Below are 25511 nucleotides of genomic sequence, written 5' to 3'. Positions count from 1 at the left end.
CGAATGGGTAACAACTGTCAAATTATTGACTGTAACAGGTATTTCCTTATGTAGAAAATGGTTGATAAAACCTGGAAATAGTAGCACATAGTTCCTTTTTTAATCAGTTGAGTTTAGTAAGTTGCAGTACATTTAGTCATTTAATTTGTCGATGCCCACTACATGACAGAAAAACAAATCAGACTTTAAAATATGCCCCTTAATTATAGCTGATTTCTTAAATGAAAACTTTTGTTGTTATATTTTAGACATGGCAAACAAGACTGGAAATTAATTTCACCTGTTGTACAGTTTTCCCCTTTCCAACCATCAGTACATACACATGTGTAATTTTCTTTGAAATTCACACAACTTCCATTATTTTGACATGGGTTAGGATCACATCTATCTATAAAATCATAATAATTTTACATACAATCTATATATTTACAAATATATATAACACAATTTTTATAAGATAACAAATATATGTTTATTAACTCTTTGTGTTTTAATTCCACTTTCAGCACTTTAAGCTATATTTTGGCGATCAGTTTTATGTTTTTTTTTAGCATGTCGTAAAACCAATCAGAGCTGTAAATCAGCAAAAGGGTATTTCCAGTCAACAACAGAGGGGCGAAAGAAACCAGATTAACAGTCAAACTCATAAATCGAAAATAAACTGACAACGCCATGATAAATGAAAAAGACAAACAATAATTCGTTTGAATTGTTTTACATTGTCTTATCGGGGCCTTTTTAACTGACTATGCGGTATGGGGTTTGCTCATTGTTGAAGGCCGTACGTTGACCTATAGTTGTTAATGTCTTTGTCATGTTTGTCTCTTGTGGACAGTTGTCTCATTGGCAATCATACCACATCAAAAAAATGAAGAAATCTATGAACATAAATAAAGTTAATTCCTGAATTACAATTAATAAACTGTACATGTACCAATTGTATAAGTCAATGTACACACCTTGAACATATATGTATCTTCAGTGATACTGAACTTCACAGTTATGAAGATTTGTAATTTTATGTAAACATTGATGGTCTTATAATAGAAGAAAAAATTGAAACAGAAACCCCGAGCAATGTATGTATGTAGGCCAGGGGAGGGGGGACTAAATTCACCATGACTTAATGATTTGTACGATTTGAAATTAGGAAGACGTGAAAGTTTCCAACGAGGCAGCTAACCATTAGAATTCAAGACATATTTTTAATCAGATAAACGTCAAATTCGGTTATCACAAATATTTATAAAACATTTATCGCATAGATCTCATAGGTCATAACATGACTTAATGTAATAAAATTTTAACGACAAATAATAAAGACATACAGGCTGATTTATGTAAAACATAATAAATGAAAAATAGATATGATTAACGGTGACCCCAAAAAAAAAAACACCAACAAAACTCCATTGTTTAACTTATTATTTCCCAACATAAGAAAAAATAACTCAATTATTAGGGGAGACAAATCAGATCAAGTTACTTAAACAATAGAATATTATGTGAATTTATGTATTTTATTATGCACCAAGAAAACGAGTTCGATAACCCAATAGTTTCTTCTGCACATCTGAAAGCTTATTCATGTTATTATTAGAGCTTGTCATACTTTTTCTTAAAATTATATGGTGTAGTTTTCTTTTCATCGCACAAATTTGGCTTTTTCTTGAGTAATCTATACAAAATTAGTCAGTTTGTTACAACCTAGAGCGTGATTAAAAACCAGTGACCCATATTTTTTTCATATCATATCTTTAAAAAAAAATGACATAAACTACATTCCGACAAATTATTTTAAAAAATTTTGAATTATAATTAAGAACCTCATTGAGCTTTTCTTTTATTTATGAGTTATTTATTGACAAAACGCACGTTTGGCGTAGAAAATTATCAGCCTGGTGCCTTTTATGAAATATGATTACAAAAACTGCTGAACTCTATATTACAGTTAACTATTCACACTATAGTGTTGCCTCCTCTTTCTTTAAACGTAAATTAACAAAAATATCGCATTTGAAGAGTAATTCAAACTGAAAGTCCTTCATAAAATGGCAAAATCAGAAGCTCAAACATAACTAACGAATGGGTAACAACTGTCAAATTATTGACTGTAACAGGTATTTCCTTATGTAGAAAATGTTTGATAAAACCTGGAAATAGTAGCACATAGTTCCTTTTTTAATCAGTTCAGTTTAGTAAGTTGCAGTACATTTAGTCATTTAATTTGTCGATGCCCACTACATGACAGAAAAACAAATCAGACATTAAAATATGCCCCTTAATTATAGCTGATTTCTTAAATGAAAACTTTTGTTGTTATATTTTAGACATGGCAAACAAGACTGGAATTAATTTCACCTGTTGTACAGTTTTCCCCTTTCCAACCATCAGTACATACACATGTGTAATTTTCTTTGAAATCCACACAACTTCCATTATTTTGACATGGGTTAGGATCACATCTATCTATAAAATCATAATAATTTTACATACAATCTCTATATATTTACAAATATATATAACACCATTTTTATAAGATAACAAATATATGTTTATTAACTCTTTGTGTTTTAATTCCACTTTCAGCACTTTAAGCTATATTTTGGCGATCAGTTTTATGTTTTTTTTAGCATGTCGTAAAACCAATCAGAGCTGTAAATCAGCAAAAGGGTATTTCCAGTCAACAACAGAGGGGCGAAAGAAACCAGATTAACAGTCAAACTCATAAATCGAAAATAAACTGACAACGCCATGATAAATGAAAAAGACAAACAATAATTCGTTTGAATTGTTTTACATTGTCTTATCGGGGCCTTTTTAACTGACTATGCGGTATGGGGTTTGCTCATTGTTGAAGGCCGTACGTTGACCTATAGTTGTTAATGTCTTTGTCATGTTTGTCTCTTGTGGACAGTTGTCTCATTGGCAATCATACCACATCAAAAAAATGAAGAAATCTATGAACATAAATAAAGTTAATTCCTGAATTACAATTAATAAACTGTACATGTACCAATTGTATAAGTCAATGTACACACCTTGAACATATATGTATCTTCAGTGATACTGAACTTCACAGTTATGAAGATTTGTAATTTTATGTAAACATTGATGGTCTTATAATAGAAGAAAAAATTGAAACAGAAACCCCGAGCAATGTATGTATGTAGGCCAGGGGAGGGGGGACTAAATTCACCATGACTTAATGATTTGTACGATTTGAAATTAGGAAGACGTGAAAGTTTCCAACGAGGCAGCTAACCATTAGAATTCAAGACATATTTTTAATCAGATAAACGTCAAATTCGGTTATCACAAATATTTATAAAACATTTATCGCATAGATCTCATAGGTCATAACATGACTTAATGTAATAAAATTTTAACGACAAATAATAAAGACATACAGGCTGATTTATGTAAAACATAATAAATGAAAAATAGATATGATTAACGGTGACCCCAAAAAAAAAACACCAACAAAACTCCATTGTTTAACTTATTATTTCCCAACATAAGAAAAAATAACTCAATTATTAGGGGAGACAAATCAGATCAAGTTACTTAAACAATAGAATATTATGTGAATTTATGTATTTTATTATGCACCAAGAAAACGAGTTCGATAACCCAATAGTTTCTTCTGCACATCTGAAAGCTTATTATTAGAGCTTGTCATACTTTTTCTTAAAATTATATGGTGTAGTTTTCTTTTCATCGCACAAATTTGGCTTTTTCTTGAGTAATCTATACAAAATTAGTCAGTTTGTTACAACCTAGAGCGTGATTAAAAACCAGTGACCCATATTTTTTTTATATCATATCTTAAAAAAAAAATGACATAAACTACATTCCGACAAATTATTTTAAAAAATTTTGAATTATAATTAAGAACCTCATTGAGCTTTTCTTTTATTTATGAGTTATTTATTGACAAAACGCACGTTTGGCGTAGAAAATTATCAGCCTGGTGCCTTTTATGAAATATGATTACAAAAACTGCTGAACTCTATATTACAGTTAACTATTCACACTATAGTGTTGCCTCCTCTTTCTTTAAACGTAAATTAACAAAAATATCGCATTTGAAGAGTAATTCAAACTGAAAGTCCTTCATAAAATGGCAAAATCAGAAGCTCAAACATAACTAACGAATGGGTAACAACTGTCAAATTATTGACTGTAACAGGTATTTCCTTATGTAGAAAATGTTTGATAAAACCTGGAAATAGTAGCACATAGTTCCTTTTTTAATCAGTTCAGTTTAGTAGTTGCAGTACATTTAGTCATTTAATTTGTCGATGCCCACTACATGACAGAAAAACAAATCAGACATTAAAATATGCCCCTTAATTATAGCTGATTTCTTAAATGAAAACTTTTGTTGTTATATTTTAGACATGGCAAACAAGACTGGAAATTAATTTCACCTGTTGTACAGTTTTCCCCTTTCCAACCATCAGTACATACACATGTGTAATTTTCTTTGAAATCCACACAACTTCCATTATTTTGACATGGGTTAGGATCACATCTATCTATAAAATCATAATAATTTTACATACAATCTCTATATATTTACAAATATATATAACACAATTTTTATAAGATAACAAATATATGTTTATTAACTCTTTGTGTTTTAATTCCACTTTCAGCACTTTAAGCTATATTTTGGCGATCAGTTTTATGTTTTTTTTAGCATGTCGTAAAACCAATCAGAGCTGTAAATCAGCAAAAGGGTATTTCCAGTCAACAACAGAGGGGCGAAAGAAACCAGATTAACAGTCAAACTCATAAATCGAAAATAAACTGACAACGCCATGATAAATGAAAAAGACAAACAATAATTCGTTTGAATTGTTTTACATTGTCTTATCGGGGCCTTTTTAACTGACTATGCGGTATGGGGTTTGCTCATTGTTGAAGGCCGTACGTTGACCTATAGTTGTTAATGTCTTTGTCATGTTTGTCTCTTGTGGACAGTTGTCTCATTGGCAATCATACCACATCAAAAAAATGAAGAAATCTATGAACATAAATAAAGTTAATTCCTGAATTACAATTAATAAACTGTACATGTACCAATTGTATAAGTCAATGTACACACCTTGAACATATATGTATCTTCAGTGATACTGAACTTCACAGTTATGAAGATTTGTAATTTTATGTAAACATTGATGGTCTTATAATAGAAGAAAAAATTGAAACAGAAACCCCGAGCAATGTATGTATGTAGGCCAGGGGAGGGGGGACTAAATTCACCATGACTTAATGATTTGTACGATTTGAAATTAGGAAGACGTGAAAGTTTCCAACGAGGCAGCTAACCATTAGAATTCAAGACATATTTTTAATCAGATAAACGTCAAATTCGGTTATCACAAATATTTATAAAACATTTATCGCATAGATCTCATAGGTCATAACATGACTTAATGTAATAAAATTTTAACGACAAATAATAAAGACATACAGGCTGATTTATGTAAAACATAATAAATGAAAAATAGATATGATTAACGGTGACCCCAAAAAAAAAACACCAACAAAACTCCATTGTTTAACTTATTATTTCCCAACATAAGAAAAAATAACTCAATTATTAGGGGAGACAAATCAGATCAAGTTACTTAAACAATAGAATATTATGTGAATTTATGTATTTTATTATGCACCAAGAAAACGAGTTCGATAACCCAATAGTTTCTTCTGCACATCTGAAAGCTTATTATTAGAGCTTGTCATACTTTTTCTTAAAATTATATGGTGTAGTTTTCTTTTCATCGCACAAATTTGGCTTTTTCTTGAGTAATCTATACAAAATTAGTCAGTTTGTTACAACCTAGAGCGTGATTAAAAACCAGTGACCCATATTTTTTTTATATCATATCTTAAAAAAAAAATGACATAAACTACATTCCGACAAATTATTTTAAAAAATTTTGAATTATAATTAAGAACCTCATTGAGCTTTTCTTTTATTTATGAGTTATTTATTGACAAAACGCACGTTTGGCGTAGAAAATTATCAGCCTGGTGCCTTTTATGAAATATGATTACAAAAACTGCTGAACTCTATATTACAGTTAACTATTCACACTATAGTGTTGCCTCCTCTTTCTTTAAACGTAAATTAACAAAAATATCGCATTTGAAGAGTAATTCAAACTGAAAGTCCTTCATAAAATGGCAAAATCAGAAGCTCAAACATAACTAACGAATGGGTAACAACTGTCAAATTATTGACTGTAACAGGTATTTCCTTATGTAGAAAATGGTTGATAAAACCTGGAAATAGTAGCACATAGTTCCTTTTTTAATCAGTTGAGTTTAGTAAGTTGCAGTACATTTAGTCATTTAATTTGTCGATGCCCACTACATGACAGAAAAACAAATCAGACATTAAAATATGCCCCTTAATTATAGCTGATTTCTTAAATGAAAACTTTTGTTGTTATATTTTAGACATGGCAAACAAGACTGGAAATTAATTTCACCTGTTGTACAGTTTTCCCCTTTCCAACCATCAGTACATACACATGTGTAATTTTCTTTGAAATCCACACAACTTCCATTATTTTGACATGGGTTAGGATCACATCTATCTATAAAATCATAATAATTTTACATACAATCTCTATATATTTACAAATATATATAACACAATTTTTATAAGATAACAAATATATGTTTATTAACTCTTTGTGTTTTAATTCCACTTTCAGCACTTTAAGCTATATTTTGGCGATCAGTTTTATGTTTTTTTTAGCATGCCGTAAAACCAATCAGAGCTGTAAATCAGCAAAAGGGTATTTCCAGTCAACAACAGAGGGGCGAAAGAAACCAGATTAACAGTCAAACTCATAAATCGAAAATAAACTGACAACGCCATGATAAATGAAAAAGACAAACAATAATTCGTTTGAATTGTTTTACATTGTCTTATCGGGGCCTTTTTAACTGACTATGCGGTATGGGGTTTGCTCATTGTTGAAGGCCGTACGTTGACCTATAGTTGTTAATGTCTTTGTCATGTTTGTCTCTTGTGGACAGTTGTCTCATTGGCAATCATACCACATCAAAAAAATGAAGAAATCTATGAACATAAATAAAGTTAATTCCTGAATTACAAATAATAAACTGTACATGTACCAATTGTATAAGTCAATGTACACACCTTGAACATATATGTATCTTCAGTGATACTGAACTTCACAGTTATGAAGATTTGTAATTTTATGTAAACATTGATGGTCTTATAATAGAAGAAAAAATTGAAACAGAAACCCCGAGCAATGTATGTATGTAGGCCAGGGGAGGGGGGACTAAATTCACCATGACTTAATGATTTGTACGATTTGAAATTAGGAAGACGTGAAAGTTTCCAACGAGGCAGCTAACCATTAGAATTCAAGACATATTTTTAATCAGATAAACGTCAAATTCGGTTATCACAAATATTTATAAAACATTTATCGCATAGATCTCATAGGTCATAACATGACTTAATGTAATAAAATTTTAACGACAAATAATAAAGACATACATGCTGATTTATGTTAAACATAATAAATGAAAAATAGATATGATTAACGGTGACCCCAAAAAAAAACACCAACAAAACTCCATTGTTTAACTTATTATTTCCCAACATAAGAAAAAATAACTCAATTATTAGGGGAGACAAATCAGATCAAAATACTTAAACAATAGAATATTATGTGAATTTATGTATTTTATTATGCACCAAGAAAACGAGTTCGATAACCAAATAGTTTCTTCTGCACATCTGAAAGCTTATTATTAGAGCTTGTCATACTTTTTCTTAAAATTGTATGGTGTAGTTTTCTTTTCATCGCACAAATTTGGCTTTTTCTTGAGTAATCTATACAAAATTAGTCAGTTTGTTACAACCTAGAGCGTGATTAAAAACCAGTGACCCATATTTTTTTTATATCATATCTTAAAAAAAAAATGACATAAACTACATTCCGACAAATTATTTTAAAAAATTTTGAATTATAATTAAGAACCTCATTGAGCTTTTCTTTTATTTATGAGTTATTTATTGACAAAACGCACGTTTGGCGTAGAAAATTATCAGCCTGGTGCCTTTTATGAAATATGATTACAAAAACTGCTGAACTCTATATTACAGTTAACTATTCACACTATAGTGTTGCCTCCTCTTTCTTTAAACGTAAATTAACAAAAATATCGCATTTGAAGAGTAATTCAAACTGAAAGTCCTTCATAAAATGGCAAAATCAGAAGCTCAAACATAACTAACGAATGGGTAACAACTGTCAAATTATTGACTGTAACAGGTATTTCCTTATGTAGAAAATGGTTGATAAAACCTGGAAATAGTAGCACATAGTTCCTTTTTTAATCAGTTGAGTTTAGTAAGTTGCAGTACATTTAGTCATTTAATTTGTCGATGCCCACTACATGACAGAAAAACAAATCAGACTTTAAAATATGCCCCTTATTTATAGCTGATTTCTTAAATGAAAACTTTTGTTGTTATATTTTAGACATGGCAAACAAGACTGGAAATTAATTTCACCTGTTGTACAGTTTTCCCCTTTCCAACCATCAGTACATACACATGTGTAATTTTCTTTGAAATCCACACAACTTCCATTATTTTGACATGGGTTAGGATCACATCTATCTATAAAATCATAATAATTTTACATACAATCTCTATATATTTACAAATATATATAACACAATTTTTATAAGATAACAAATATATGTTTATTAACTCTTTGTGTTTTAATTCCACTTTCAGCACTTTAAGCTATATTTTGGCGATCAGTTTTATGTTTTTTTTAGCATGTCGTAAAACCAATCAGAGCTGTAAATCAGCAAAAGGGTATTTCCAGTCAACAACAGAGGGGCGAAAGAAACCAGATTAACAGTCAAACTCATAAATCGAAAATAAACTGACAACGCCATGATAAATGAAAAAGACAAACAATAATTCGTTTGAATTGTTTTACATTGTCTTATCGGGGCCTTTTTAACTGACTATGCGGTATGGGGTTTGCTCATTGTTGAAGGCCGTACGTTGACCTATAGTTGTTAATGTCTTTGTCATGTTTGTCTCTTGTGGACAGTTGTCTCATTGGCAATCATACCACATCAAAAAAATGAAGAAATCTATGAACATAAATAAAGTTAATTCCTGAATTACAATTAATAAACTGTACATGTACCAATTGTATAAGTCAATGTACACACCTTGAACATATATGTATCTTCAGTGATACTGAACTTCACAGTTATGAAGATTTGTAATTTTATGTAAACATTGATGGTCTTATAATAGAAGAAAAAATTGAAACAGAAACCCCGAGCAATGTATGTATGTAGGCCAGGGGAGGGGGACTAAATTCACCATGACTTAATGATTTGTACGATTTGAAATTAAGAAGACGTGAAAGTTTCCAACGAGGCAGCTAACCATTAGAATTCAAGACATATTTTTAATCAGATAAACGTCAAATTCGGTTATCACAAATATTTATAAAACATTTATCGCATAGATCTCATAGGTCATAACATGACTTAATGTAATAAAATTTTAACGACAAATAATAAAGACATACAGGCTGATTTATGTAAAACATAATAAATGAAAAATAGATATGATTAACGGTGACCCCAAAAAAAAAAACACCAACAAAACTCCATTGTTTAACTTATTATTTCCCAACATAAGAAAAAATAACTCAATTATTAGGGGAGACAAATCAGATCAAGTTACTTAAACAATAGAATATTATGTGAATTTATGTATTTTATTATGCACCAAGAAAACGAGTTCGATAACCCAATAGTTTCTTCTGCACATCTGAAAGCTTATTATTAGAGCTTGTCATACTTTTTCTTAAAATTATATGGTGTAGTTTTCTTTTCATCGCACAAATTTGGCTTTTTCTTGAGTAATCTATACAAAATTAGTCAGTTAGTTACAACCTAGAGCGTGATTAAAAACCAGTGACCCATATTTTTTTTATATCATATCTTAAAAAAAAAAATGACATAAACTACATTCCGACAAATTATTTTAAAAAATTTTGAATTATAATTAAGAACCTCATTGAGCTTTTCTTTTATTTATGAGTTATTTATTGACAAAACGCACGTTTGGCGTAGAAAATTATCAGCCTGGTGCCTTTTATGAAATATGATTACAAAAACTGCTGAACTCTATATTACAGTTAACTATTCACACTATAGTGTTGCCTCCTCTTTCTTTAAACGTAAATTAACAAAAATATCGCATTTGAAGAGTAATTCAAACTGAAAGTCCTTCATAAAATGGCAAAATCAGAAGCTCAAACATAACTAACGAATGGGTAACAACTGTCAAATTATTGACTGTAACAGGTATTTCCTAATGTAGAAAATGGTTGATAAAACCTGGAAATAGTAGCACATAGTTCCTTTTTTAATCAGTTGAGTTTAGTAAGTTGCAGTACATTTAGTCATTTAATTTGTCGATGCCCACTATATGACAGAAAAACAAATCAGACTTTAAAATATGCCCCTTAATTATAGCTGATTTCTTAAATGAAAACTTTTGTTGTTATATTTTAGACATGGCAAACAAGACCGGAAATTAATTTCACCTGTTGTACAGTTTTCCCCTTTCCAACCATCAGTACATACACATGTGTAATTTTCTTTGAAATTCACACAACTTCCATTATTTTGACATGGGTTAGGATCACATCTATCTATAAAATCATAATAATTTTACATACAATCTCTATATATTTACAAATATATATAACACAATTTTTATAAGATAACAAATATATGTTTATTAACTCTTTGTGTTTTAATTCCACTTTCAGCACTTTAAGCTATATTTTGGCGATCAGTTTTATGTTTTTTTTTAGCATGTCGTAAAACCAATCAGAGCTGTAAATCAGCAAAAGGGTATTTCCAGTCAACAACAGAGGGGCGAAAGAAACCAGATTAACAGTCAAACTCATAAATCGAAAATAAACTGACAACGCCATGATAAATGAAAAAGACAAACAATAATTCGTTTGAATTGTTTTACATTGTCTTATCGGGGCCTTTTTAACTGACTATGCGGTATGGGGTTTGCTCATTGTTGAAGGCCGTACGTTGACCTAAAGTTGTTAATGTCTTTGTCATGTTTGTCTCTTGTGGACAGTTGTCTCATTGGCAATCATACCACATCAAAAAAATGAAGAAATCTATGAACATAAATAAAGTTAATTCCTGAATTACAATTAATAAACTGTACATGTACCAATTGTATAAGTCAATGTACACACCTTGAACATATATGTATCTTCAGTGATACTGAACTTCACAGTTATGAAGATTTGTAATTTTATGTAAACATTGATGGTCTTATAATAGAAGAAAAAATTGAAACAGAAACCCCGAGCAATGTATGTATGTAGGCCAGGGGAGGGGGGACTAAATTCACCATGACTTAATGATTTGTACGATTTGAAATTAGGAAGACGTGAAAGTTTCCAACGAGGCAGCTAACCATTAGAATTCAAGACATATTTTTAATCAGATAAACGTCAAATTCGGTTATCACAAATATTTATAAAACATTTATCGCATAGATCTCATAGGTCATAACATGACTTAATGTAATAAAATTTTAACGACAAATAATAAAGACATACAGGCTGATTTATGTAAAACATAATAAATGAAAAATAGATATGATTAACGGTGACCCCCAAAAAAACACCAACAAAACTCCATTGTTTAACTTATTATTTCCCAACAGAAGAAAAAATAACTCAATTATTAGGGGAGACAAATCAGATCAAGTTACTTAAACAATAGAATATTATGTGAATTTATGTATTTTTGTTATGCACCAAGAAAACGAGTTCGATAACCCAATAGTTTCTTCTGCACATCTGAAAGCTTATTATTAGAGCTTGTCATACTTTTTCTTAAAATTATATGGTGTAGTTTTCTTTTCATCGCACAAATTTGGCTTTTTCTTGATTAATCTATACAAAATTAGTCAGTTTGTTACAACCTAGAGCGTGATTAAAAACCAGTGACCCATATTTTTTTTATATCATATCTTAAAAAAAAAATGACATAAACTACATTCCGACAAATTATTTTAAAAAATTTTGAATTATAATTAAGAACCTCATTGAGCTTTTCTTTTATTTATGAGTTATTTATTGACAAAACGCACGTTTGGCGTAGAAAATTATCAGCCTGGTGCCTTTTATGAAATATGATTACAAAAACTGCTGAACTCTATATTACAGTTAACTATTAACACTATAGTGTTGCCTCCTCTTTCTTTAAACGTAAATTAACAAAAATATCGCATTTGAAGAGTAATTCAAACTGAAAGTCCTTCATAAAATGGCAAAATCAGAAGCTCAAACATAACTAACGAATGGGTAACAACTGTCAAATTATTGACTGTAACAGGTATTTCCTTATGTAGAAAATGGTTGATAAAACCTGGAAATAGTAGCACATAGTTCCTTTTTTAATCAGTTGAGTTTAGTAAGTTGCAGTACATTTAGTCATTTAATTTGTCGATGCCCACTACATGACAGAAAAACAAATCAGACATTAAAATATGCCCCTTAATTATAGCTGATTTCTTAAATGAAAACTTTTGTTGTTATATTTTAGACATGGCAAACAAGACTGGAAATTAATTTCACCTGTTGTACAGTTTTCCCCTTTCCAACCATCAGTACATACACATGTGTAATTTTCTTTGAAATCCACACAACTTCCATTATTTTGACATGGGTTAGGATCACATCTATCTATAAAATCATAATAATTTTACATACAATCTCTATATATTTACAAATATATATAACACAATTTTTATAAGATAACAAATATATGTTTATTAACTCTTTGTGTTTTAATTCCACTTTCAGCACTTTAAGCTATATTTTGGCGATCAGTTTTATGTTTTTTTTAGCATGTCGTAAAACCAATCAGAGCTGTAAATCAGCAAAAGGGTATTTCCAGTCAACAACAGAGGGGCGAAAGAAACCAGATTAACAGTCAAACTCATAAATCGAAAATAAACTGACAACGCCATGATAAATGAAAAAGACAAACAATAATTCGTTTGAATTGTTTTACATTGTCTTATCGGGGCCTTTTTAACTGACTATGCGGTATGGGGTTTGCTCATTGTTGAAGGCCGTACGTTGACCTATAGTTGTTAATGTCTTTGTCATGTTTGTCTCTTGTGGACAGTTGTCTCATTGGCAATCATACCACATCTTCTTTTTTTATATAATAGTAGTACACAAGAAACGTCGTGTTGCTCAAGTTATTACAAATCTGATAAATAGTCTAATTCAGTAGGTCAAATTTATGAAAAAGGAAAGGGGTTTGTAATAACGACGCAAGCAGCATGGAGAGGATTTTATCTATGTAATGTATACATAAAGTCTGGCATGTAGCGTAAGACAACGAAAGATAGCTATCAACACGTGACAATAGTGTTTTGATTAGTCTAATATAACCTTAACCCTTAAAACGTACCTATAGAATAAGCTTTACTTTTGATTTTGTATCATGGATGAATACCCCTTATCCTTTGTTTCTATTATGCAAATACATGTTTTCATAAGATTGTAGCTTTTGAAATTTTGAGAATATACTATTAATGCATAGTTTGACGGATGCATGGAGAGGATTTTATCTATGTAATGTATACATAAAGTCTGGCATGTAGCGTAAGACAACGAAAGATAGCTATCAACACGTGACAATAGTGTTTTGATTAGTCTAATATAACCTTAACCCTTAAAACGTACCTATAGAATAAACTTTACTTTTGCAAGAGCTGCCACACGCACATAATGGTGTACTGCTGGGCAAGGTATCCATTGTGCCTGTTAAGAAACATAGTAAAGTGATTTAAGGATATTGGCTTTTTGTCAGATATTCGGAATTCTCTGGTTTTATTCATGTAGTACCATGAAAATATGTACCCGCTTACCCATAATTTTCATTTTAAAATTTTATAACGTATTTTTTTATTTTAATAATTCAATAATTCTATAAATTCTTGTTATTTTTCATATTTTTTTTTAAAGAAAAAAGGTGCAAATGTTTATTGTATGAAAAGTCTAGAGAGAATTATTTTCCGCCAAATTTTCAATGTCTTATATCTCTAAAACAAGCATACAGGCCCTTTATTTTTTTCTGATTTTTTAGTTCTTTTATTTATAAAATATTAATTTATAACAGTCGTTTTAAAAGCTTGTGATTTTGAAACAGCGTAGTAAACATCCTTATTTGACAAAAAAGATGCACCATCCCCGCAATGCTGCACAAACAAGTATTTTGAAGAAAATGACTATTTATGTTTAATATGCTGTTATATTCTCTTGTACACATCCATATACATTATATGTAATACTTTACAACAACATTAATAATCAGCAATGAAACGTTGAGCAAGGGGTCGTACTCTACATATACGATCTCATCGTAATTCCTTTAGAGGGGTGCCAACCTCCCCCCTTTTTTTTACTATACTTGCTTTTGAATAGGGGCATACGATTGGAGCCCTCCTTTTTATATTGGGTTGGAACCCCCTGTATCCAAACAGAGTGTGTGTGCTTCCTATACGGGGAGGAGTATAACAAATCAAGAAAAATGATTAAACACGAGGATTCCACACAAAGTTCGAGACAGGTAAATTTTTGATATCGGGAAAGAAATATAGTAGTCAGGAACATAGGGTTTTGATTGCATTTGATGCAATCTTTACACAAAAACCTGTTAAACATCTAGGATACTATTATCATTAGGCTATATAACATACCTGGTTTTCTTAATGTACGAATTTTCGGTGTCTGTGTGGTCTGACAGAAAGTGCTACATATTGGAGCATCATCAGCTGGACTGTCACTTGTCACGAACGCGAGCGTTCTTTCGTCCGGGTCTACGACATCATAAATATCTGTTCAAAGAAAAAAGTTACATATGCTAAATTGAAAGAGAGCTTAATTCCCGAAAATTTAATATAATATTCTGCCGAGCGCAGTGATGCAAAGGTGTTTAGAAGATTTTGTATACTACAAACTTCTATATAGCAAAATTATATTTTTTTTTATCTTTGGGACGACCAAAAGGAGAGGGTTTTGTACGCCCTCTTCGCCCCCTGGATCCAGCACTTGTAATTACGTGTATTTTGATTTATAATTACATTTGTAAGCATATATTTTTTATATATGCTTGAAAATTTATAAAGTAAAATCACAAAAATACTGAACTCCGAGGAAAGTTCAAAACAAAAGATCCTAATCAAAGCAAAATCAAAATCTTAAAAACATTAAACGACTGTCATATTCCTGACTCGGTACACGCATTTTCCTATGTAGAAAATGGTGGATTGAACCTGGTTTTATAGCTAGCTAATTATCTCACTTGTATGACAGTCGCATTAAATTCCATTAAATTGACAACGATGCGTGAAAACATATTTTTCGTCATCATTCGAAGGAATTTACATATCGTGTAATTATATATTTAACTTCAATTTAAAGACGAGTCCGTTTTGAAATTAGATACATTAATCAAAACACACATTTGTTTCCATGTTTAATTTCTTTTAAATTCTAAATAATTTTACCCCTAGTCGACATATTTTTTTAATTCGGGCGTGCATGTGTGTATGTACATGTTTTGTGAGTGAGTATGTCTGCCCCTAATAATACTTGTTGTCGATGATTGTGTATACTACAATATGTTCTATCAAATGACTGTATAATAACCAACGATAAATCGTACGGGGCGATGGATCATATTATGATACAGTACACTGCAAAATATAATATATAACCAGTCTAAAAGGGTACATCACCAAACATAACAATAAAATGAACAAGTGTTAGATATTTCGGATACCAGATATCCTTCATCAGTATGATCACAATGTAAAATGAATCATGTCAAATTTATTTTAATTATAAAACTATCACAATCTTGAAATTTATTCAACAACAACAAAAAAACAGTTCAAGCTAACATCAGAGACGCTTTAACATTTCAAAACACGACGCAAAGACTTAAAAGATATGCCAAAATAAAAATTGAAATTTGCGATATGAACTGGCACAACTCTAAAATTCTAAAGGTGACGACAGTTACGACGTTACAACAAATGCGTGGAAAAAACAGTTCCAAAAAACAGTCCTGACCGATCTCAATTGGTATAATATTTAGAATTTAACAACGGTAGAGCAATTGCAACAGAGACTGCGTATTTAAACACCACAAAATAAATAGCAGTTTAATAATGATTAGAAAAATAATTAAAATTCCATTTACTTAGGTAAAATAATTGAACATGGCTGCGTACTTGTACATCCATTCCAAATGAATAGAACCTGTATTTTGAACTGGTATAATTAAAAAAAATCTTTAAAACAGTAAGTCCAGTACGGAAGACGGAGTTACTGGAAACAAGTGATGGCAGAACAAATTAGTAATGGCAGGAAAATGAGTGACTTATTCTATGTTTTTTAATAAATGCCTTCTGGGGAAACTGTCGTTATATTCATTTTTTCAAAACCTTTCCCGAGCAAGTATTTGGCCCTTAACCATCCTTCGTTGTGGTCTATGATTGTGATGGTAAAGTTTTTGAGATCAGTTTGAACTTGTCTTGGTGTATCTGCGCTCAGCTCACTTTCAAAACTTTTAAATTGTTTCGGTGTTGTCTAATTGGAAATAAAGTTACATACCTGACAAAAGGTAAAAGTAATATAAATCGGGGGTCACCTTTGTAAATTTCATACATAGATACAGCCTGTAGTTTGTGGAAGGTCCATCGGAAAAGGTTGAGTCACTTCTGAAATATATATCTAGGAAGTTCGCTACTGAGTTTCAAAATAAATAGCTTTTCATAAAACGAGTATATGTTGATAGTGGATTGATTAAGGAATCAAAAAAGCAAAAAATATATAGGGGTCAATGTGCTATTTTTCGAGATATTAGCCATTGAAATTTGGGGAAATGTTATTTCTTGATTTTTCATAGGTTAATCATTGACAAGTTTGAGTTCTCAAAAACTACCAAAAAATAACAAGGATTTTATAAAACTTTTACAGATGGCTTATGATTATACAAGTAAAAAAATTATAAAAAGAAAAATGGGGATCAATGGGCAAAAATTGTTAAGGCAATCAAATGCATAAAACCAGAGGATTCCGAAAATATGACAAAAATCCCAAAACATGACAAGCGAACATCCTTAAGCAAATCATATACCAAATTGAAAAGAGTCTGCCCCAACATTGTTTTACTCGTACTAATCTTTTTTGGCAGCTCTTGTTCCTAGACGCAGATAACCACGAGAAAACCTTGTATAAATGACTTATATCAAAGGGTCTGAGCTATGTTTGGTGTTAATAAAACACACGTGGAGTAAAATGTCATGTATTCAGATATATTTTAATTAAAAATTCAACTTCCATCTTAACAATCATAATCGCACTGAATAAATGACAATGACTTTAATAAGCAAAGGTGGGGTTGGAAAAGTGCCACACACTTGCATAATAAACATATTCATAAAAATGACAAACAAAAGTGAGTTGAAAAAATAACACACCAATATATAGATATACAAGTATATAAACACTCCAATGAATTTTGTCATTAATTGATGTTTAAAGATCATAATGTCCTCTATAATAAAAAGGGAGGGTAGTAGGAGGGAGTTCAGTTGAAACTCAAAAACGATCTTTTCTCTCTATCAAAACAAAGGCGAATGACCGCATGTCCGAGCACATGTAGAAATATAATGTTAATTACTATCTCAAGAACTGACCAATCAGACAATATAATTAGATGATCATGAATTGAACATGCAGTCCTTGACCTCATGTTGGTATACTTAAACAAAGAAATGTCTCTTACATCAATATTATCGTTAATTCCAGTGAAGAAGTCTTTTATTTACAATAAATGTTATTTTTAAATTGGCACTTTTAAAAAGAAAACATACAGAATTTATCGTTGTTTATTATTAAAGAAATGCTTTGCATGAGTAAAGTCTTAGCATGCCGAGAAAAAATTTCACATGGCATTTTATTACATATTATACTTGAAATATATAAATTACATGTACACATCATTTTTCCCTGTTTACAAGCTTTAAAATTAAAAGCTTTGTAACCTCAAGCTTACATAAAACACCAAGTAAAATTTGAAGGTGCTTTAAACAAACAACGATATATGTTCATGGCTCAAACATGTTGTATGCATTGAAATGCAAGTTTAATTTCCTACAACTGTCAAATACAAGGGAGCCTTTGTTTTTGACCCTTTTTCGCGTGAAGCCAGATGTGACGTACATGTATTATCATTTGGTGGAATTACACATTTAAATATATAGAAATGTCATTCACAAATGCATATAAAAGTCAATCTTGATATATATATATATATATATATATATATATATATATATATACAACTCGTCTAAACATCAACCCAACAATGTTAGATCTGTAAATTTGCTTTCGCAAATTTTTGGTTCTTCCCTCGCCGGGATTCGAACCCATGCTACTGTGATATCGTGACACCAAATCGCCTGCACTGCAGCCGTCCCGCTAGACCACACGATATATATATATATATATAGTACGATTGTTTACATGCTTAGCTAATAAATTCACTAAACAAAAATATTCTGAGTGATTTTTTTCAAAATTTAAGAAATGTAGAAATGCATTTAACGAATGAGGAAAATACAGTAACAAATTAGGAATTGCATTCACAAATTAAGAAGCTACATTTTACAAATTTAGAATTGTATAATTATGGCGGATAACATCCCATACCCATCAACGTTCGGTAGCTGCCTTATTGACTTTACCTCTTAGACTTTTTAGTCATTCCGTTTTTTTACAGTTTAATTATTATATAAATTTAAGATATTTCTTACTTGAAAACCACAACTCCCTCAGTGCTTGAGATGGTTAAATTATTTATGCAAGTCCAATCGTCTAACGTTGTCCCCCGACCATCTAAACTGATTACGGAATTCTGTAGAGTTGTAGTTGAGATGACGAGAGTTTTTGATTTATCCGAGTTGTCTGATACATCTGTGTAGTTATATTCCCACGAGCTACTTCGCAGATCTTCAGGCAAAGTACAAGCGGCATCTGAAAAAAACTAGGATAATAAATATCAAACCTCATGAAATTTTACAAATTGTTATTACAGTAAATCGCGCAATTGCAGGTAGTAGCCCATGAAGGTATATTTGTTACTACATATTTGATTTAATCAGGTAAAAAAATAGCCTACATGCAAATTTTCATCAAAATTTAAATACGGGATCAAAACTGTATCGTATGCCCTTAACTTTGTATCTACATATTAACTATCTGTCTGCTTAATATTAGGCAGATTGGGGATCATTGAGCTCTCATCATTGCCCTGTGCCGTTTGTCTTGAAATGTTGACATTTTTTTGCTGAAAAGTGACAATCTAAGCCCTTCGTAGGTATCGAAGATGACATTATTCTGGGAAACCCTTTTGATACAACCTTTATATATACAGAGTCTATGATTCTGTCGAATTTATGGACATTGAAAGATCGGGGGAAAGGGGCGTTTTCACTGCCATTGTCGAGATTACCGCGGGAATACGACGTTCCTAAGTTTGTACATTACCATTGGCGACGTTGGCGACTTCAGTGACGTCGCCGTGGGCTCTTTGAGTTGTTATTAAAAGTTATGGCTGAACAGACGTATTTGTTTATATTAGCGAAAATATCCTACTTTTAACCTCCACAGCCATTTAAGCGGTCTCCGGTAGGTGTTCACTGTACATTTCTTTTTGGCGGCTTTCCATGAATACACGTATATTTATTTTTTTTTTAAATGTTTTTAGAGTGATAGTTATTTTTGTATTACGTGTGTATATGTTATAAATTTAATAACATCTTTGATGTCCTTTTATTGATAAATGTTCGTATCAAATAAATACAAATCTGCAACTGACATAAGGAGACATAGGAAAATGTGGTGTGAGTGCCAATAGGACAATTCTCCATCCAAAGGGTTTATATTCGAGGACAACGATAATTTACAACAACTTGCAGGGGTTATTAAACGATTTCCTATGTATCTATTCACTCCCATTAACTATGAAAATAATGCTTTTAATGTTATCAAATATTTTTTTTAATAATTTTTCACTTAATTCAAATATCGAACCGACTGCTAGTAGCCGCTTGGATATTGAACATCGAATATCGAATAACGAACCGGCTGCTAACTTCACATACATTTTCCAACCATAAGCCCCTATTCAAATTAAAATTGAGAATGAAAATGGGGAATGTGCCAAAGAGACAACAACCCGACCATAGAAAAAAACAACAGCAGAATGTCATCAACAGGTCTTCAATGTAGCGAGAAATTCCCGCACCCGGTGGCGCCCTATTCAAAAGCATTGATCATAAAAAGAAAGTAAAAAAGAAAACCATTATAGGTCAAAGTACGGTTTTCAGCACGTAGCATTGGCTCACACCGAATAGCAAGCTATAGATGGTCCTACAAGAGACTAGTGTAAAACCATTGAAACGGGAAAACCAACGATGTAATCTATTTACATGTATCTAAAACACTGGGATACATGTAACTGAACATACCATTATTAAAATGATTGGACCGTCAATTGAAAACAAGAATGTGTCCATAGTACACAGATGCCCCACTCGCACTATCCTTTTCCATATTCAGTGGATCGTGACATTGGTTTAAAAACTCAAATTTGGCATTCAAGTTAGAAAGATCATATTATAGGGTACAAGTGTACTAAGTTTCAAGTTGATTGGACTTCAAATTCATAAAAAAAAAACTACCTGACCAAAAACTTTAACCTGAAGCGAGATAGACGCACGACCAAACGAACGAACGGACGTACAGACCATAAAACATAATGCCCATATACTATCGTAGGTGGGCATAAACAAGAGTCGCATGTATCAACCAAAATGAATAAATATACTCGATACTTACAATTGGTTTTGTACGTTTTGTCATGTTTGTATACGACTAGTAAACTCACCACAGGAGTATTACTAACTTCGGTATATTTTTGGTAGGGGTGTGACCTTTTTGTCTCTAAGAACGTACCCATTTTAATATAACCTATAGTTATATGAATATTTAAGAACGAATAATCTATACGTATATACAATATTTAAGATATGACTCATGATTACTTAATGGTAAACAAAAAAATACTATATCTATATCACCACGCATAGTTCATAAGTATACAATTACTCTGAAGTTTTGTGGACTTATTTGAAAGATGAACTTTTTAAATGAATAGTAATTTACTTTGATATAATAATTGTTGTTGGTTGCTGGACGTTAAGCAACCAACAATCAATGATATATTAATTGGCCATTAATGATGTAGGATCCTCAAAAGTATATTTATATATCATATATGAAATGCAGATCATACCTTAAAATATTTTACAGTTATCAAACGCAAATGCGTTTTAAGATAGAATGTCATTAAAAAATGAAGATAAGTTGGATCAAATCTCTCAATTCTATAATCAATTTTTGGCACATCCCCGTATACCCAATAATAGGACCTACCCCCATCTGTTAAACAAACATTACAAAATCATATAAAGTTGTTTTCACAAACACATAACTGGAATAATTTTATGCACTATACATGTACGCGGATCGTAAAAGTTAGAGACAAGTTCATAAGGGTACGTCTGATAGTGGGTCCTTCATTTATTTTTTCTCTGATCCTTTAAACCCTTTTCTCTTGTCTTTATTTATTTTCCATTGACTCCTGTTTTTCATATTTTAGCCCTTCCCACTATTATCACCTTGTTTAATACCTATAGCTGTTAAAAAGCGTAAATAATTGGCTTATCACCACTTTGTTAATTGTTTTTGTTGACTAGATATATAAATCTATTTGTTATACATTTTTAATATTTATTTACTAATATAACACAATGTTGACTGCTGTATCCATATTTATTTTAATATTTACATATTATTTCTATTTGAATTGTTCACACATTGTTGTCATAAAATGAAGTTTTTTCCCGACCGTCATACACGTGAGCGGTTTGGCAAGCTATAAAACCATGTATAATCCACCATTTACTAAAAAGGGAAATGCCTGTACCAAGTTAGAAATATGACAGTTGTTTCCATTCTGTTAATGTGTTTGAGTTTTTGATTTTGCCGTTTGATAAGGGACTTTCCGATTTAAATTTTCCGTGGAGTTTGTTATTTTTTGTTATTTGTTCAATAGGTAGTAAAGAGTTTTAGAAATGTAATCAACCGAAGTTATGGACTTCTCCCTAGCGTCATTCAAAATATTGTCAAACGTTTTTATTGATGTGTTTGATGTATAAATACGCAGTAACGCCTGGTCAGAAATCTTGTGTCTATTGTAAGGAGTGAGTTACACCATCTAAACGCCTTTATTTTTAGCTTGTGAGAAGTCAGTCTGTGGCCCCTCTTTCCCTAATAACGCATTTTGCAAGCTGCAATTCAAATATCTCGCCTTTTATCAAACTTGGCATTATCTTGCTATGCGTGAAATAGTTGCCACTGCGCAATAATTAAACAACTTATATTTTTCAAGAAATTGTTATTACATGGTTCACGTTGAATACATCTACATGACTTATTGTAATAAAATCTGATAATAATAATGATTTTCTTTGAGATGTGTATAATTTAAACTTTCAATTTATCGAATTGGTTTTGGAAGAAAAATTGGACATACTGCTACGACAAGTTTTTGTTGTTGTTTTTTTTTAAGTTAACGCACCTTTTAAAAAAACATTCATGTTTTTAATTCATTCCAAACTTAAGGATATATCTTTGAATAATTGAAAAAAAAAAATTGTTTGTGATAATAAACAAAGAACATTATATTAAAACAGCTTTAAGAAAATCAAAGTCGAAAAACCCTCTTTAATATAAAACAAAAGTATGAGAATGACGATTTATAAAGTTCTTCAAATTGAACATTCAAGGTTAAAATACGTTAAGTCCTTCAGAAGAAATCATTTATCCTTAATGTTGCCATCAATATAAGACAAATTTCATTTCACTCTTATGTATACAAAACTAATTAGAAAACTATTACTATATGAATTTAATGCAACTGTTTCCTTTTTTATAACAATGACAAATAGAGTAGGTTCTTGATTTTTTTAAGGTAGATGGTCCTTCAATTATATTTTGTTTTTTAATCTTTTAGATTATTTATCTTTATTTTTTTATATCTTTTTTACCAATATTCTCTATTTTATATTTTAGCACCCCATTTTTTTTCTGTTCCTTTTTTTGCCAATTTCTATTCTATATAAATTTTTGGTCTTTATTCTGCACTTTTGGCAAACTATTTTCCATTATATTCTGAACATGTATGTAATATTTGCCACTGGGTGTTAAGCAAACAGCTATCAATCAATCTATTATGTAAACCCAATCCATACCCTCATGATGAAACATTTAGATTTTTAAATTCTTGTGTCATGTACAAATTTAAAAACTAGAAATACTTTTTAAATGATGAATTTTATCAACTTTATGGTACATCTCTTAAGATTGAGACCAGATAATTCAAAAATGAATAATGTTACAATATTGTCTTTTATATATTTTAATATTAAGACGACGTGTGAATACATGAATGTGTGTTTTTGTATTTTTATAGTTCTACTGGTTATTGTAAATTTTTTATCGCATTCCTGTAATTTTGGATTAGAACACAATCAAAATGTATCTTTATCCGAGGAAAAAAGCAAACGTATTACGGATTGTTTGCACATACTTAATTATACATGTTGCAACAAGAGTTAGTAAGTTACATGTAGTTAGGTCTCAGATGATGCAGTATTAAATTTATACTACTTCATTTCAACTAATTGCGGAGTTTTTTATGCCCCACCTACGATAGTAGAGGGGCATTATGTTTTCTGATCTGTGCGTCCGTTCGTCCGTTCGTTCTTCCGTCCGTCCGTTCGTCCGTCTGTTCCGTTTCAGGTTAAAGTTTTTGGTCAAGGTAGTTTTTGATGACGTTGAAGTCCAATCAACTAGAAACGTAGTACACATGTGCCCTATGATATGATCTTTCTAATTTTAATTCCAAATTAGATTTTTGACCCCAATTTCACGGTTTACTGAACATAGAAAATGATAGTGCAAATTTCAGGATAAAGTTTTTGGTCAAGGAACGTAAATTGTGAGCAAATAGACATATTTCCTATCTAGTCACTGTATTAGCTATGATTCATTGTAATGTTGGTCAAGAAATCCTAGCTAAATAAGGGGGCTATTTTAGGGCCTTATCGAACCTACTCCTTTAAAGCTATTTTGTCTGTTTGTTTTGTTTACATATTTTTGTCAATATAATGAAATTTGAAACGACTGTCATACAAGTGTAAGGTTAAGCAAGCTATAACACTAGGTTTACTCCACAATGTTTCTAAGAATTATGATTATTGACTATGACAGTTGCTTTTCATTCGTTTGCTGTGTGTGAGCTTTTGATATTGTCATTTGATAAAGGACTTTTTTTAAACTTTACTTTGAGTTATTGTTTTTGTTTTATATTTTTAGACCAATTGTGCGGGTAGCGTACATTTTGTCAATGCTTTATCTATGATGAGATTATGTCTAGCTTATTACTGACTTGTTTATCATCTTCTTATATCCTGTTTTATATACCGGCAGGACCTTGAATAAACATCTTTCAATTATCATGTGTATAACATGTATAACGATTTTATATTAAATTCAATTTCAATTTTTAAAGTTATTTGTTTTTTGTAAACAATGCTTGTCAATTCCGGATCTAGATAACGTACGAAGTAAGTGTTATTGATTGTGTAATTAAAGGCTCCATTAAAACGGAAACTTTAAACATTTAACAACATGAATAATGAGTTAGAAAAGCATTTAGTCTTTATTTGAAAAATTTCACTCAAGAAGTCGACCAAGGGTAATAAGCTATAAAATACAAATAATTAATCGAAAAACACAGTATAAAAGATCAAGAAGATTTAACAAAAGGATTCTTTGTTATTTCTGTTTCAAATATAATTGAATTCATTTTATTGTAACTTAAGATGTGAAAACTTCCCAAAATTCTGATATTGTATACTATTTACACAATTGATCAATACATGCGTATGACAACAAAAAGGGACAAACATAGTTTTAGGATTCAATAAGGCTGCATTTATTATATTGTATTTAACTCTTCAAATTCTTTAAAACGTATTCTGCATAACAACTTACACCCATATATGTTACCTGTGATGACGTTGGTTACATTTAATGCTGGCAAACGGACGGAACTGATATAAATGAATGTTTAAAACTGAAAAGCTAAAAAGGAATAAATGATTATGTATATAAATAAATTGTTATTTTAGCGCAAATACATTT

General features: G+C 30.8%; 1 protein-coding gene across 4 annotated transcripts in view; it reads right to left on the bottom strand.

The window, feature by feature from the left end:
* LOC139485911 (adhesive plaque matrix protein 2-like) overlaps nt 1–25511 on the bottom strand; it is a 48322-nt gene that overhangs the window by 18530 nt on the left and 4281 nt on the right. For 2 of the 4 annotated variants that reach the window (XM_071270576.1, XM_071270578.1), the window contains exons 2-12: nt 18992–19211; nt 16785–16891; nt 14864–15001; nt 13848–13925; nt 12726–12833; nt 10653–10760; nt 8579–8686; nt 6507–6614; nt 4434–4541; nt 2362–2469; nt 281–388 (exon numbers count right to left, since the gene is read on the bottom strand). In XM_071270576.1, the coding sequence (XP_071126677.1) occupies nt 281–388; nt 2362–2469; nt 4434–4541; nt 6507–6614; nt 8579–8686; nt 10653–10760; nt 12726–12833; nt 13848–13925; nt 14864–15001; nt 16785–16891; nt 18992–19211 (1299 nt within the window). The remainder of the gene's footprint in view (nt 1–280; nt 389–2361; nt 2470–4433; nt 4542–6506; nt 6615–8578; nt 8687–10652; nt 10761–12725; nt 12834–13847; nt 13926–14863; nt 15002–16784; nt 16892–18991; nt 19212–25511) is intronic. The other 2 variants (XM_071270579.1, XM_071270577.1) reach the window with 2 other exon arrangements.

Source organism: Mytilus edulis, chromosome 8 (genome assembly GCF_963676685.1).
Source record: "Mytilus edulis chromosome 8, xbMytEdul2.2, whole genome shotgun sequence".
Lineage (NCBI taxonomy): Eukaryota > Metazoa > Mollusca > Bivalvia > Mytilida > Mytilidae > Mytilus > Mytilus edulis.
This window is presented reverse-complemented; position numbering and strand designations above follow the sequence as displayed.